Here is a 17,136-nt window from a genome sequence, read left to right as displayed (position 1 = left end):
CTATGAAATATAATCGCCGACATTTCAGACATTGGGCCCTTCTTCATGGTATATTGCTCAAAACGTCGCTGACTATATACTCGTTCAGTTTAGTTTAAGGCCACAGCCTTGTTGGCGAGTGTGCCGAGTTCATCGTTAATTGTGCAAATTGATCGCAGGGTTTCCCAAAACTTGGAAGATCCAAAACAGAGCAAAAAAAGGACTAATGCCAAATATGCCCCATAAACAAATACGAAGACAAACGGATGTTGTAATGCGTATAATTAAATCCACGTGCTCACGCAAACGACATTTTCATAAACGTTGTTTTTCAGTTGAGCAAAGGGCTCATTCTGACCGGAATAAAACCAGACCTACAAATACCGGGCGAGGGACGATGAGGAAACATCGCGTGATTTGAATGCACATCTATCATCAGTCGTTACAGAGAAGTGTAAAAAATGTAACAAAAAAAACCATGAAAGCCAAACAAATAAAGTGGCCAGCGATTTTGTAAATAACAACATTTCAGGACGGAGTCAGCTGTTTGGTGTCCCACAAGCGAGCATCTTTCGGCCCAGCGTGGGCACTGCGGGGCAAGCGCCACCACCGCCTCCTCATCCCCCATGTGGCCGCTAATGTTGGTTTTGGCCAACCCTCGCGTGCACTTTGACCAAACCAACAAAACAAATATAAACGGCACCTTTCTTTTTCTCTCCGCGGCGGTGTTTCTGACATCCGCACGACCCGCATGTCGAATGCAGCGCGTGTCACGGCACGTGATTGTGCACCGTGCGTACCGTGGTACCGTGCATACCGTGCATACCGTGCGTATCGTGCGTACCATGGTACCATGGTACCGTGTGCACTGTGGAACCGTGTGCTCTGGGCTCTGTGCTCAGGCCTGGCTACTCTGTCTATTTTAATTTAATCCATGCCCCCTGCACGCTCTTCAGACCTGCCAATGGTGCCCTTCTACGCGAGCCTCGATCTTGGCTGCATACTTGGGGTGATCTGGCGTTGCCTTATTTGTATTCAGTTTAACACGTCGGCTTTCGCAACCAATATCATCCATAACACAATATTTTTTTGGGTTAGATCGCGTAAATATGTCGGTAACCCCGCAAAATGTTGTGGCTTTGCTCTCCAACACACCGGTGGGTGCTGTACTAGTAACAAACTGACCACGTTTTGTTTTACGTGACAAACCCCTTACTAGTTGGCTGTGTCGGGTGGTGGCAGGTTTAACGGCGCGTTTATATATTTACGCGATCTAACCCAAAAAAACCTGTATCATTAGTATTCATATTACGTGTAAATTAGTGGTTGTGTTATTATTATTATTGTTTACCCCACTGCATTGTGGGGTTTGTTAACAGTGAGGGGGGGGGGCACATGTTGCTGAGGAGTTGAGTGGAGTTAGTCTAATATTGTTTTCAGATCCCGCCAACGAGCGATCTATCATTTCAAACAACCTAATCAGAGATGATTCAGTCAATCCGTCGTTATCGGATTATTATCTGAGGGCCCGGTCAGATACTGGGTGTGTCAGTCTATCACTGTCTGGAAAAACGAGCCAGTCGGTCTCGACTGAACAGACAAGATACATCGAGAACAACAAAAAGAATCAAATCGTAAGCCCATAAGCTGACACGTAAACACCGCTAGCGGTAAGGAATTGTTGTTCTACGTCTCCACCGGCGGAGACGCGACGAGCTCGGGAGGGGCTCATTGACGAGCTGGACGACGCAGAGCCCAACGACGGCAAAACCAGCGGGCGCCGGACAACGCCAGCCCGTTCCGGTGAAACCGCACCCGCGGGGGAAGGTTAAACCACGTGTGTCCTTATTGACAATAAACTGTTGTGTTGCAACCAGAAATTCGAGCGCGTTCGGTGTAATTTGTGTGTGCGTGGCGCGCGTTGTGTTTGTGCGTCGTGTTATGGGGGCAGCGATGATGGCACACTGGCCCGCACGCTGCGCCGTGCTACGATTCACCATCGCCAGCCTCCCGCGTTCCATCACCAGCGCTGATGTAACGCGGCGACGTCTGTACCCGGGCAGGCACTTCCCCTTCCGATGTCTCACTCTACAAGGAGTACCCTGGGAAATGATGATTAATCGATTCGTGTTGATTGTGTACGATTGGTTGACCTGGATCAGGCGGTCGCTGTAGATTATCGATCGTCGCTCCCTCGCACGGTTGGGTTTTCTGCGGGTGCTACGGTTTCCTCCCACACGTTGATATATAGACAATAAACACCTTCATATATAGAGGACTGCAGAGCTTGGGAAATTGTTGGCGCCGGCTCACCGCCTGGGCACCTTCCCGCTGGGTACATACAGTTTATACGTTTTAGTTTTAATTCATGTTTATGCCCCCTAAACCTATTTTCCTCAAACTTTAAGCATTAATATTTGCTGATTTAATATTCTCCAGGAAGGTATCCCCCACGAATCTGAAGGCTTTAACCGTTTTCCACACGCCTACAGACAGCCAGAGGGAGGGGTGGATCACTCACCGATATTCTTCATGAGAGCCAGCGGCAGAATGACTGCTATCGTCACAATGACGACCAGGTAGTCGCCGTTCAGGTACCACGCACTGCGGAAATAAAGACAAAAATATCCCACGCAGAGCCTTAACCGACTGTTGGAGCAAGTGCTGTTAGTGAGCACCTATGATGGCCGGCACGGCACGGCACACGAGGGGGGTGGGTGGCCAGCACCACGCCTGGCCGCATTTGTTTCCCTAGTGACGATGTTTACACACCACACCAGGTACTCATTTGAGGTGGAGTGGACCTAGGGGAGGCCCAGGATATATTCAGACAATCGTCACTGGTGCTGGTTGTGAGCAGGAATCGAACTCATGTCGCCGGGTTTGTAGCGCGCCCACACGCAGCTAGTGGTGACAACCCTGTGTGTGTGTGTGTCGGGGTTCTCTGGTGCCATCCCACACGATGCAATACAAATATAAATAAATTGTGCTCAGCGTCCAAATGCAGGACCCTCCTGAGAAGGAAGAGATTCAATGCGGCTCTGGTGGGCAAAAAGAATGGAAAATTAAAAAAAATACCCAAACGTGGGCGGTTTGCACAAATTAGGCAAAGCTCACCACCAACATTTTAAAAAATATTCCCGATACGTGAAGGTAATTATCTATAGGTTTAGAAAATGTGGCTCAGGAATAGTTTGACACACACATAAAACTTAACACACCATCCATTGCCACCATCGCTGCGTGGATGACGGACAGTCCGTCTGAGCACGTCCAACACCGTGCGTGGTATTTCATGAGCGATGAGCACGTTTGGCTAAGTACGGTGTGAAAGAAGTTCAACATACGTACAGCTCCAATTGGTCGATGTACTCGGCCCAAGTACGAACGTTGCCGCATGATTCAACTACAGATGGTTATTACGGAGCGTGCGAAACGTGCGTCCGAGATCACCAAACTGCCCACGTGGCACCGTGGGGGTGAAAAGCCACTGATTCAACCCACGTGCGGAGGATTGCACACGCAATGCCAACTGTGGTGCAAGTCGGTAAACTCGCAAACGTTACACTCTGGCCGTCAGAGGACCGGCTCGGCGTGTCAAATGTCAACCGCCGCAGGAGCGCGTGCCGTCGCCGTGCCGAGATTTCCTTTGCTGTTCCCTCACCGTTCAATTCAACGTGCTCTGTCATCACCTCGTCAACAAGTTCATCTGCGGCGTCAATTAACCGCCGCATGAAGGCCTCCCCCAGGCCGCCTCCATCCCCCGTGGCCCTGTGATGCAGCCGTCCACCGGCGCATACGAGCCGGTTTCATCGCTCCATCTCCCTGAGCCAACGCCCCCCCCCCCCCCCCCCGGGTGTGCTCCGCTCCGAACCCCCAACTCCATCACCGGTCTTGACTGCCGGCCATTGCCCCCTCTCGTCGTCAGGGGTACTGCCTTGAGCCCGCTCACGTTTCCCCCACACCTGTAATCGTCACTACCCCTGTGCACGCTCTCTAATCCACCCGGCTCCTCCTTTCGTCTCCCATGGGCAAGCGAGCATTTCTCCGTGCTTATTTGCGGACTGTGCAGCTTAAACAAATAAAGTCTTCACGACCGTGTTTCTGAAACCTTGCGTTAATTGCAGGTAGTACACACTCACTGCCCGCCTTCATCAAGTTCAGGACGAGTTCATCTCGGAAACTAGAACTCCGCATTTCATTCGCGGCGCTGTACGGCCCTGATCATCGCGACAACAAGTTTCCACGAGGAAACAACTTATTTATTGATGTACTTACCCAGAGAGGGCCGGATGCAAAAAACAACATACGACGTGGAAATAAAGCACGCAGGTACGTACTTACACACACACACGCACGAACACACGCACTCGGCTCGCAGCAGCGTAACAGAGTGGCTCTTTGTCTCCCAACGGGCGACCCACACAGCCCTCCCCAACCTCCCGCGCCTCGCTCGCTCGAACACGCACGCACGCACAAACTCGCAGAAGACGCTTGGGAAGTGCTCGCTAAGTCATTATGCCTTGCGAATGTGCGTCACACTTTGAGCGAAGGCTCTCGCTGTTGTGGCTTAGATCTGTGCTGGGCTCTCGTCCAGCCCTCCGATTGTTTGAGAGTTTAGTTTGTGCCCAGATCACACGGCCTTGTGCATCGGCCTCTCTCCTCCCGAACCCCACCCGCCGGGCCATCAAAAACTAGATCCCAGGCCAGCATTCATCGCCCCCCATTGGCAAGAGCCCGCTGAGAAAGAGCGTCGTCGAGTGTGCGACTTTTGCAAACAGTTTTTTTGTTGTTGTTCCGTCGCTGCTCGGTTTTTTTTTGGGGGCGAGTCGTTAGCAGCGCTCGATTGGTTTCGCAGCTGCGAGCTTTGGGGCACGCGCGATCGGTGAATGGGAATGTTTTTTTTTACATATCACAATAATAATAACGATGATGATGGATCCACGCGAGAAACGACGCAAATGTAACCACGACGACGACGCGAGGCGGGCGCGTTAACCTCCCTGGCGCTGGGATCACGAGCAGCTTTGCCCCACTCGCGTTGTGGCGAAGGACTTCTTCCCGAGTGCGTAATGTTAACGCGAGTAATAGCGTGCAAGTTAATAACAAAACACTGCCCCAATTAGTCAACGTTTTAATTGCTGCCGAAATAATAAGTCAATGAAAAGCCACCGAGACAAGTATAAATCTGCCTCTGCCAAAATCTAACTTGTCTAAAGTGACTTATTGTTCTCAGTGGAGATGTTCTGAGTGGAGATGTTCTGGGTGGAGATGTTCTGGGTGGAGATGTTCTGGGTGGAGATGTTCTGGGTGGAGATGTTCTGAGTGGAGATGTTCTGGGCGGAGATGTTCTGGGTGGAGATGTTCTGAGTGGAGATGTTCTGGGTGGAGATGTTCTGGGTGGAGATGTTCTGGGTGGAGATGTTCTAAGTGGAGATGTTCTGGGTGGAGATGTTCTGGGTGGAGATGTTCTGAGTGAGATGTTCTGGGTGGAGATGTTCTGGGTGGAGATGTTCTGAGTGGAGATGTTCTGAGTGGAGATGTTCTGGGTGGAGATGTTCTGAGTGGAGATGTTCTCGGTGGAGATGTTCTGGGTGGAGATGTTCTGGGTGGAGTTGTTCTGAGTGGAGATGTTCTGGGTGGAGATGTTCTGGGTGGAGATGTTCTGGGTGGAGATGTTCTGGGTGGAGATGTTCTGGGTGGAGATGTTCTGGGTGGAGATGTTCTGAGTGGAGATGTTCTGAGTGAGATGTTCTGGGTGGAGATGTTCTGGGTGGAGATGTTCTGAGTGGAGATGTTCTGGGTGGAGATGTTCTGGGTGGAGATGTTCTGGGTGGAGATGTTCTAAGTGGAGATGTTCTGGGTGGAGATGTTCTGGGTGGAGATGTTCTGAGTGGAGATGTTCTGAGTGAGATGTTCTGGGTGGAGATGTTCTGGGTGGAGATGTTCCGAGTGGAGATGTTCTGAGTGGAGATGTTCTGGGTGGAGATGTTCTGAGTGGAGATGTTCTCGGTGGAGATGTTCTGGGTGGAGATGTTCTGGGTGGAGATGTTCTGAGTGGAGATGTTCTGGGTGGAGATGTTCTGAGTGGAGATGTTCTGAGTGGAGATGTTCTGAGTGGAGATGTTCTGGGTGGAGATGTTCTGGGTGGAGATGTTCTGGGTGGAGATGTTCTGGGTGGAGATGTTCTGAGTGGAGATATATTCTCGGTGGAGATGTTCTGGGTGGAGATGTTCTGGGTGGAGATGTTCTGAGTGGAGATGTTCTGGGTGGAGATGTTCTGAGTGGAGATGTTCTGGGTGGAGATGTTCTGGGTGGAGATGTTCTGGGTGGAGATGTTCTGGGTGGAGATGTTCTGGGTGGAGATGTTCTCGGTGGAGATGTTCTGGGTGGAGATGTTCTGAGTGGAGATGCTCTGAGTGGAGACGTCCTCAGTGGAGATGTTCTGAGTGGAGATGTCCTGGGCTAACTTTCATTTGTCCTCACCCATTTCACCCTGCCCTCAAATAATAATCGGCAGAGAAGTGTGAGCCCGAGTCTGTGTGGACCCTAATGAAAGCTCCTGGTTACTGATTTTGTTTGCTTTGTTAAATTAAATTGTTTCATACTCTTTGGTTCTTTGGGTAAAGTCACGTAGGTATAAAATAAAATAAATCACGACGTTTCGGGCGCAACACAAGCATCCGTCATCAAGTGGCTTTCCCACCTACGTGACTTTACCGAAAGAACCAAAGAGTATGGATTCCTGCAGTCACGAAAGCTTCAAATCAAGATCATATTGTTTCCTTGCTTTACTTTTGTACGCAAAAACATTTTTACGAATTGTTTTTTGTCTTTTCACGTTTTTGACCGGTTTCACATTCCTGTAACAGAGCGCACCGACACCCGCCGTTTGTATCGCGAGCTACGTGACCGTGATTGTAAGCGAGATCCGTACCGTGCAGCAGTAACATCTGCACCGTCGCAAGGATGCTCGTGAAATAGAGACTAGCGGATTAGTGGGCCCCTTCCTGCTCAAATAAATAATCATCTAAAATCAATTTACATTTTTGGCACATCGCTCTCATTGAACAATTTACAAATTTACAAATTATGAATCAGATTTTCCACCACGGGCCAGGGGACTCTAGAGTTTTGTTCCCTGAGATGAAGTGAACGGGCGCACCGCCCTCCATCAAGCCACGTGATAAAACACCCCGTGGAATGGGATGTCTCCGAACCGTTTCCGAGATCCCCGCAAATGGCCTCTTTAAGCTGCGACTTTGTGGCGCTGCACTTTCCTGCGGGTCCTGCGAGAGTGATGTTCGTCACTTGGCAATGAAATAAAAACATTCTCAGACATGGACTTTTTGGCAAATTTAGTGCACAACCAAATTTAATGTGAGGGTGTTTTTTGTGCATGCGTTGTGTGCGTGCGCGTGCAGACAACGGTGGTTGCATAGCGGTGGGCGCGGTGCTTAATGAACCCAGCCACCCGAATTTGATTGCCACTCACGGCCAACACCGGTGACAATTATCTGAACTGGAGCTGTCTCTCTCCTAGGTCGACTCAGCCTCAAGTACCTGGTGCGGTGTGATCATTAGCACAGGGAAGACAAATGCTGCCGGGCGTGGTGCTGGCCACCCACTCCCTCGTGTTCCGTGTTGGCATTCACAAGTGCTGCCCACTCACAGCCCCCCAGAGTGTGTTTGGGCTATACAGAGGGGGTGGGAGTCTTTGCTGGCAATGGTAACCAGGCTGAGACCACGAACTCCCCAGTTGGCTTTGCTTGGAATCTAGGTCAGGACGTCAGCATTGTGACCCCCACAAGTCACCGCCACACGACGATCATTCGAACAACAGGCGGGGGACACGAACAGGATGTGCTCGCCCCCACGTTCTCCGCTGCCTCGCGTTACTCACTACAATGGGGATCCATGTCTGCTTTTCGTTCGGTACCAGATTCCCAGCCAGCCGAGCGAGGCCTTGATTGGTTGGTTGGTGGGAAGGGGGGGGGGATGTCACGCGGAGACGCTTCGTATGGATTACACGGAACTGTGCCGCGCCCAACCGGGCTGGAGAAGGGGGTCACGACGCAATCACGCGTCCGTCAGTCACGTGCGGGGGGGGGGGGGCGAAGGGGTCAACGCCCACACGCGGCCACGCGGGCGAGAGGTCACCGGGCGTAGAAACGCGTGACCACGCGGGGCCCCGTCCCGGCTGCTGCCAGGGTTGGCGGATCGCACGGACGTCACCGAGACGTTCCGTCCCCCGCGGGGCCACGGGGTGGTCGGATGACGGCGCGGTTACAGCGGTGGCGGCGCTAGGAATAGCTCGGACCCAGATCCTCGTGTACAATTTTCCAACGTTGACAGCACTGCCCCGATGAAGAAGAATGTTGAGATCGAGCGAGGCTGAAAATGTGAGTGCGAGTTTTAAATCGCGACGGTGATCTATCGCGTGCACACACGTGCCCTCCCACTGATGTGTATATGTGCACATTATGTATATATATTCAAAGACAAACATCCCCCGTGTAGCCTGTTACAGATTGTTGGGGCAAGTGCTGTTAGCGAGTAGCATCGATCAAGGCTGGCACAGCACACGAGGGGGTGCGTGGCCAACACCACGCCCGGCCGCCTTTGTCTCCCCAGTGGCGATGTTTACACATCGCACCGGGTACTCATTTGAGGCTGAGTCGACCTCGGAGAGGTCCAGGACCGGTTCAGATAATCGTCACTGGCGTTGGTCATGAGCGGGAATCGAACCCGGATTGCCAGGTTTGTAGCGCAGCGCGCTAACCGCTATACCACCGCTCCCCACTATGCAAACAACCGCCATTCACCACTAAGTGGCGGTGACGTCACCCCGACGCTTGTGCCAGGCTATTTGCACGTTAAGGCTACGTGAAGTGTCGAACGCCTGCTGGCAGGAGGTCACGGGACAGACCCAGGTGCCATGGGTCGACTGATGACTGGCCGATGCACCACATATACACATATCCGTGCACAAACACACACATCTATGCACACACACAGACACTGACACACACACACAGACTGGGTACCTCTGATCGGTGGCGAGTAGCGTGCGGATCACAGTGGGCAGCTCCGTCTTCACGATGTACAGGTAGCTGGACATCGCTGTCGAAAGAAAACACGACGGTGATTTACACTGACAAAGACAAAGGTCCCGTGTGTAGCTCGTAGACACTGTTGGGGCAAGTGCTGTTGGCTGTTAGCGAGCACCTACGGAGGCCCGACACAGTGACACCAGTACCACACACACACCCAGCCACAAACGCTCACATGCAAACAACACTCACCAACACAAACATAGACGACAAAGATCTCCCGTATAACCGTAACAGACTGTAGGGGCAAGTGCTGTTAGCGAGCACCTATGAAGGCCGGAACGGTACACGAGGGGGTGGGTGGCCAGCACCACGCCCGGCCGCATTTGTCTTACCTGTGCTAATGATCACACACTGCACCAGGTACTCATTTGAGGCTGAGTCGACCTAGGGGAGGCCCTGGACCGGTTCAGATAATCGTCACTGGGTGTTGGCCGTGAGCGGGAATCGAACCCGGTTCGCCGGGTTCATAACGCAGCGTAGCGCTAACCGCTACACCACCGCACACTCACTCACACGCACACTCACTCACACGCACACACACTCACACACACACTCACTCACACTCACTCACACACACACGCACTCACTCACACACTCACTCACTCGCACGCACACTCACACGCACGCACACTCACACACTCACACCACAAAGATCCCCCGCATAGCCTTAACAGACTGTAGGGGCAAGTGCTGCTCACACACAAGCACACACACTCACTCACCGCACACACTCACTGACACGCACACACACTCACACACGCACACACACACTCACTCACAAGCACACACACTCACACGCACGCACACACACACACTCACACACACACGCACACACACTCACACACGCGCACACACACTCACTCACACACACACACACGCACACACACTCACTCACACTTGACCTTCATTTATAGCCGTGAGAGCAGTTTGAGCCGTGGGAGGTTCTTAGGCGTCAAACAAAGTGTGCATCTTTTGAAATAATTACGATGAAGCAGTGCAGAAAATCTATTTGTCGTGCTGTACTTCTACGCTCCCAGAGTCAACGTTCCCCCGCCTCTATAGGCGTGCGCTCACCCAGAGCGGAGAAGTATGGCAAATAACTCGCAATGTAACCGTACGGTGCAGGAGAACACCCATCCAGTAGTGGGGCAAGTGCGAATTTCAAGAAACGTGCAGAGTGAATGTTGTTGTGAAGCCAAAGTTTCGTAATCGAATCCGTATTAAACAAAGCCCAAAACATTACACCGTTCATTTCAACCACTACAGCCGTTCCGCAAAACTCCCGTCCGTACACACAGCCGTGGGCCACCCGACGCGTTCCGTTATTTATTTAGCCGGAAACACAAAGCTCAAGTTCCACGAGCGGCCGTCGCTGGATCGGCCGAACACGGAGTCCCCGGCGGGCAGCTCGGCATCGCGATCGGCGGTCTCGGCGGCAGCGGGGGTGGCCATCGTCGTCCTGGTGTCGAAGCCGTTACCCAGCTCCAGTTTCGGAACTCAAGCCGGCATCCCTGCCCTGCGCGATGAGCGATGTGACCATTATTTGCTCCAGACCAGGGCTTGACTTTCTCACGGAATGTTGATTTCGTGGACTGTAATTGGTGGCACGTGACTCGCAGGAGCCGCGACGAGTATGGTGCATGTGGTGAGTGAGCGTGTGGGGTACAGGGGCTAGAAATACTGTTAGAGGGTGGCCAATGTAGGCTGGAGTAGGGATACGTGACATGCGGCCACGGCTGTAGCAGGCGGCATACTGGACGTGGTGTGCCGGGGTGCAGCGAGTGTCCAGATGGCAGCTGGAGAACGAGAGGCTCTCATGGGCTCAAAGTGCGATGTCCTTGCACTTTTGCTCACGTCGAAGAAACTGCTTATTATTTGTTATTAAAACATCTGATGCTTTTGTTTTTCCTCCGGGTGTTAGGGGGTGGTGGAGCGTTATTTGCGCGTTTTTCCCTGTGATTCAAACTTTTTGGCTTCGTGTAGATTTTAATAATAAAACAAACTTGGATGTTATATTTATGTGCTAAAGGAACTTGTGCCAACATATTCACCACTGCAAATTGTAACTTAAACACCAAGACAAAGATCCCACCCCCACCGCCCTCACCCTGTGCAGCTGTAACGGGTCCCGGAGACACTTGTAGAGGTAACTTCTTTATTACAATCCAACTCTCCAACTCTCCAACAGTCCAACTCTCCAACTCTCCAACTCTCCAACTCTCCAACTCTCCAACAGTCCAACTCTCCAACAGTCCAACTCTCCAACAGTCCAACTCTCCAACAGTCCTGATACTCTGTTACCGCCTAGGTACACAGCCTAGGTACACAGCCTAGATACTCTACTCTGGCTATGCTCTGGAACTCGCCCTCACAAGGTCGTAGAGTCGGGAGTTCCAGAGTCCCACCACTGGCTCTCACAACATCCCAGGGTCCTGAGATGGCTGGTCTTGGGTATTGAGCTACAACTGGCCCTGATCGTCCAGGGAGCTCCCCTTTTATGCCTAGTCCCCAACGAGGGGTGGGGCCGTGTGCGCCCCCAGATATCCCACAGAGCACACACAGCCCCCCCCCCCCCCCCGTTGGTGGCGCCAAGAGGCTTAAGCGTCTGACCCGTCTGGGAACCCAGCGCCTGGCGCCAAGAGGCCCAAGCGCCTGGCCCGCCCAGGGTCCCAGAGCCCCCAGCAGCCCCTCCCTTCTTATGTCACTACACAGCCATTGACAGACCTCTGGGGCAAGTGCTGTTAGCGAGGGCCTATTAAGGCTGGCACGGCGCAGGTTTGCCGGAACCACATTTGGCCGCCTTTGTTTCCCCAGTACTGATGCTTGCAGGTTGTCATTTAAGGCTGAGTTGACCTAGGGGAGGCACAAGAACCGATTCGAATACTCGCCACTGGTGGTTAGCCACAGCCGGTAATCGAACTCAGGTCGCTGATTTTTCAGCGCGGTGAGATAGCCACCACGCCACCACTACCAAACTTAACGGTGCACACCACAGACACACGGAGACGCACACAGATGCATAACCACAACTGTGCGGGGGGAGAGGGGGGCGGTAGTGCAGTGGTCGGTGGTCAGGGCACCGAGTTCGGTCCAGTGGTGAGTAGACATCTCTACCACTCCTCGGCCTGTGAGTAAACTAGATTCCCATGTGGGCGACACAATTCGTCCCCGTAGATTGTCCTGGCCCTGCTATGGGAAGGTGGAACTTTCACCACTGGCCCAGGACCTCCAACGGGAATGAACGCTGACCTAACGATGCGGGAGGGCCATCCATGGGGCGGGGGTGCGGGGCCCGGGGCAAACCCCCCGTGTGAGCCCCCCCCCCCCGACCCCTTCAAACTAAACATCTGACGGCGTGACATCGAAACGCAGGGCCCCCCAAAGCGCGGGAGGCCCCCCAAAGCGCGGGAGGCCCCCCAAAGGGCGGGAGGCCTCCCAAAGCGGGAGAGGCCCCTAACCAGATGAAAGTGCGAGATATTGCTGTACACTCGGCGCCCCCCCCCCAGCTCCCCGCTCCCCCCCAGCTAAATAAAGTACGGCTTAGTGCTCTTCTTCTGCTAAGTAAACGATTATCTCTGACTGTCCACACAGACTTTAAACCCCTCTGGCATTATCCACTATTCTATTCAGTGGCGTAGGACTCTGGTAATTACTAATACAAATGTTATTCATTTTCTCCAGAAAATCCTCACCCCGAGTCTCACGACTCTCTTCTCAGGAGAGATCCTGCTACGATTTGGATGTCTGGCCAACTCCATTGCCCAATTGTATGGCTTCACGTGGAAGGAGACTGGAGTACCCGGATGAAACCCACGCATGTAATAATCATCATCATCATATTATAATCGTGGTCATTTCAACTCGTAACGCACCAATCGCCCCCGCCGCCGCGTCTGCTCGCTTGCGGAGTGACAGAACGACGCGGAGACGCGAGGAGGAGACCCAGTCGAGTAGGAAGACAGCGGCAGCAGCAGCGGCAGCAGCCAGGCACGCAGCCGGCGCCAAATTCTCCCCCCAAGCTCTGCGGTCCTCCATATATGAAGGGTGCTATCGGCCAACTCATGAGTGTTGACATGTGGGAGGAAGCCAAGGAAACCAGAGCACCCGGAGAAAATCCAACAGTGCAAGGGGGCAACGCTCTATCCCGTATACGGATTGAACTGGTGAAGTCAAGATTTGTTGTAACGGCTTCTCCTGGCAAGCCAGAGTATGAAACCTTGACGTCCACGGGAAGGTTTCACAACGTTCGTGCGATCCACCAACCCTCGCCTCCACAGTGCAGGATTACGGGTGTGCGTAGCCACCACCACCGCCGCACACACAGATGGATTCCACTGCCGTTACTGAGATGTTCTGGCCATCTCGCCGGCCAGGCCTACAACACCGGGAATGTGCCAGATCTTGTCAGCTTTTGTAAGCCAAAGCCCAGTGCAGATGGTGTGAATGAGCTCGTGAGCAGGAGATGGATTAATTGGTACATCGGGTGACCACGAGGGATGGTGACGACTTGCGGAGGCCTTCACCCAGCAGTGGATAGATCACGGCTGACGACAAAAGTGGGCGTGCGTACGTACGTTCATTTGCGAGTTTGCGCACACGCGTGAGAGTACGTGTGTGTTAGATGTAAGGGAAACGTCCGAGACATTTCTGAAAATAAGCTTTGCCGGTGAAACCTTGGTAAGCCACAAAATGCCCATGGTTTAAGGGGAATTTTGTGGCGTAAAATACGTTACCTTTAAATATATAAGAGGGATATCAAGGTTTTTTTACAGGACGCACCTCACTTGTGGGTTTTAAAGGCGCCACAAGTGTGCGTGCGCATGTGTGTGTGTGTCTATAACACACAGCAAGTTGGCACAGTAGGGGGCACAGGTGGTGCATCAGCCAGTCATCTCGGTCATCTCAGTCAGTCGACCCGTGGCACCTGCTGGGTCTGCCCCGTGACCTCCTGCCAGCGGGCGTTCGACACTTCACGTGGCCTCAACGTGCACATAGCCTGGCACAAGCGCGGTGGTGACGTCACCGCCACTTAGTGGCGAATCGCCATTGTTGTTGTTGTCTTTGTATTCATAGGTGCTCGCCACGAGCGTTTGGCTCAACGGTCTGTATGCTTATACGAGATAGAACTTTGTGGTGGTGGTGGTGGTGTCGTTGCGCAAAGGGTAGCGGTTGCACGGCGATTCGTTGAAGCGTGCCGTCGTCTCAGCGGATGCGGGTCTCTCAGTCACGCACATCGCAGCAACAGCGGCTAGCCGGGGTAAGCCCTCAAGTCACGGTGCCCAACTACCACTGTCCAGCTGCTGGTTTTACTTGCAGGTGGTCCCCGCCTGTGATGGGACGGGGCCCTCGAGTGTAGCGGGTTGATTTGTCCCGGTCACCGACGACCGCACGAAACAACCATCGTGGCAAAACAGCGTTGGTTCGGCGACGTAATCAGGCAACGATCCGGGTGCGAGGATTAAAATATCAGTTCGACCGCCGTGCGAACAACCTCACTCTCATATGCAGAGCGCGTGGGAGAGTGCTGCCCTCTTACTGTGTGTGTGTGTGGACCAGAGGTTACTCGAAAGGGAATCTCAGAGGTAGCTCCGCGGTGTCCGCTTCCGTGGGCCGTCCTCCAACACGGAGGAGGCCTCCAACACGGAGGAGGCCTCCAACACGGAGGAGGCCTCCAACACGGAGGAGGCCTCCAACACGGAGGAGGCCTTGCACTTGCCCTGCGATAGATCCCGGAGGTTGCTTTGCCTCATGAAGCGATGACGACGGCACAATCGGCGATAACGTTGGGGGGAAAACCGCACGCAAGGTATCCACATCAGTGACAAGTGGTGCGTGGTGAGTGGTGAGTGGTAAGTGGTGTGTTAAGCTGAGCCTAGGCTTTCCCTCAGTCGACGGTGTGGCTGGGTGAACTAGAGCAAGTAGGGTCGATCAACCGAGGCGGGACCACGGTGCTGCGTCCGCTTGCAGCGCCAGCGCGAATGTGTGGTCACTCGGGGAATGTTCTGGCACAGTTTGCAAGGTTAAGCGGGGAGCTTTCTCTGATCTCCTGCGGGGGCGGGTCCCAGTGTTTGCGATCGCGTGTTTACCCACTCGTCCGCGAGGTTTGTCCGTCCTGTTGTTCGTTTCTGTTTCTCTTGTTTGCGTGCGAGGTTTCTCCGTTGTTATCTACGCTTGGGCACGTGTGTGCTCGCGTGGGTATGTGCGTGTGTTTACGTGTGTGCGTGCGTGTGTGTTTGTTGGTTGTGTGTGTGAATGTGACAGTGGCGAATATTTTAACCGGTCCAGGGCCTCCCCCCCCTAGGTCGACTCGGCCTCAAATAATAACCTAATGCTGTGTGTGTAAAAAGATCAGCGCTGTGGGGAGACAAAGGCGGCCGGGCGTGGCGCTGCCCTTCTCCTCTAGTCTGTTGAGGGGGATTCTTTGTCCGTGTGCTTGTTTGTGCTCATTTTCTTTATCGTCTTCATTGCAAAAGAAATCCGCGCAGCCAGGCATCCGTGTGCCAATCTACCAAAATAGCCATGAATGCAATTTACAAGTGGTATTTTTATACCGGTAAGCGTGAAAATTAACATCGTTCTGTTTTGTTCGATTTTTTTTTACGTTCTCGCACCGAGCTTGGCAACCCAGAGGTCGCCGGTTCGAGTCCACCTCCTGGCACCGCAGTAGAAACAACGGGACAAGATTCTTCACCCCCCCCCTCTCTATCCACCCAGCCGTATACTGGGTGTGCCACAGTAAGTCGATTGGCAGGTCACGTCTGGCCCAGCCTACTTGGAAGAGTAGGCCAAATACCCTAAGAGGGGCTCTCTAGAGCACCGTCGAGTGGAGGGCTTTCCGTCAACAGTGGCGTTGTGCGAGCACTTGCGGGGCTGCGCCTTTGACCTCTTTACTGCCCATACCTCCCATACAAGGGCGGCGCTGTTCCACCTCCATGGATTCTCAACGAACTTGACGTAGACCCCATCGCGTAGGGTTTCTCGGCCGCTCGTTCTCCCGAGCGCGCGGCCTTGCGGGGTGGCCCGCGGCGTCGAGCATTTCTCCTATCGACGTTTGCCACGCGCCACCGCGGGCATCTTTGAGGAGTTGCGGGACAATCGACTCGCCCCCCCGCCCCCCCCCCCACCCCCCAGGACCTTCCCCGTGAATGTACCAGAGCGGGTTTTTTTTAAACTCGTGGGGAAAAAAACACACCTGGACTTTAAAGATAGGATGTCACTAACTAACGACGGACTTTCCGGGAGGGTTGGTGGCGAGTGAGAGAAAGCTCAGCTGGGTCCAGCCGACCAATCGCAACGGCTGAAATTGTGTATACACCAAGGGCAAGGTTTTGTTTTACGACCGGGTGCAGTGAGCAGCCCACTGAGAAGACCTGGGCAATAATGCAAGTGGCACGAGTGGAAGTGCGTGCGCGTGCACCCTCGTGAGTCTGGACTCGCACAGAGACCCACAGCTTCAAATAGAGAAACGTACATTCGCCTCGAGGATATATAGACTCACAGAAAGACCCAGAGACTCTCATAAAGGCGCACAGCTTCACACGGAGAACCGTAAGTCCACGTAGACCCCCGTAGACTCACACGGGGATATAGAGACTCGTGCGGAGACAAGTACACTTACGCAGAGTACCCGTCGATTCACATGTAGACACACAGACTCATCCATGCTTGCAAGCACACACACACACACGCACGTGCACGGATGTGTGCCTACGTACAAGGGAAAGCTCACGATGCATTTTCCTCTGGGCTCTGTGCAATGAGACAAGAGAGATGTGCGTGCGTGTCTGTGTTGGCGCATACCTCCGATATTCTGCAGGGTGATCGCGCACCCGGCAGCCACTTTGCCTGGAGTTTTAAACGCCCCGTATCCCAGCTGCTCGTATGCACGGATACCTGCACGCCAGCGGCACAGGGGACAGGGCTCTCTTCTTCTCCCATCTCTCTGCCCACCACACCACCCAGCGCACCACCCACACCACACAGCGCACCACCCTCACCACACCACCCATTACTGCACCACCGCACCACTCAGCGCACCACC

The 17,136-nt window shown here is 53.4% G+C and overlaps 1 protein-coding gene across 3 annotated transcripts in view; it reads right to left on the bottom strand.

Annotated features, from left to right (window-relative positions):
• Nucleotides 1-17,136, bottom strand: part of LOC144947363 (sodium-coupled neutral amino acid transporter 3-like) — a 135,617-nt gene that overhangs the window by 23,321 nt on the left and 95,160 nt on the right. For all 3 annotated transcript variants that reach the window (XM_078876641.1, XM_078876640.1, XM_078876642.1), the window contains 3 exons: nucleotides 16,896-16,988; nucleotides 9,027-9,102; nucleotides 2,501-2,583 (listed from right to left, as the gene is read on the bottom strand). In XM_078876641.1, the coding sequence (XP_078732767.1) occupies nucleotides 2,501-2,583; nucleotides 9,027-9,102; nucleotides 16,896-16,988 (252 nt within the window). The remainder of the gene's footprint in view (nucleotides 1-2,500; nucleotides 2,584-9,026; nucleotides 9,103-16,895; nucleotides 16,989-17,136) is intronic.

This window comes from Lampetra fluviatilis, chromosome 44 (genome assembly GCF_964198595.1).
Source record: "Lampetra fluviatilis chromosome 44, kcLamFluv1.1, whole genome shotgun sequence".
In the NCBI taxonomy this organism is placed as follows: domain Eukaryota; kingdom Metazoa; phylum Chordata; class Hyperoartia; order Petromyzontiformes; family Petromyzontidae; genus Lampetra; species Lampetra fluviatilis.
The sequence above is the reverse complement of the archived record's forward strand: the minus strand, read 5'-3'. Positions and strand labels throughout refer to the sequence as shown.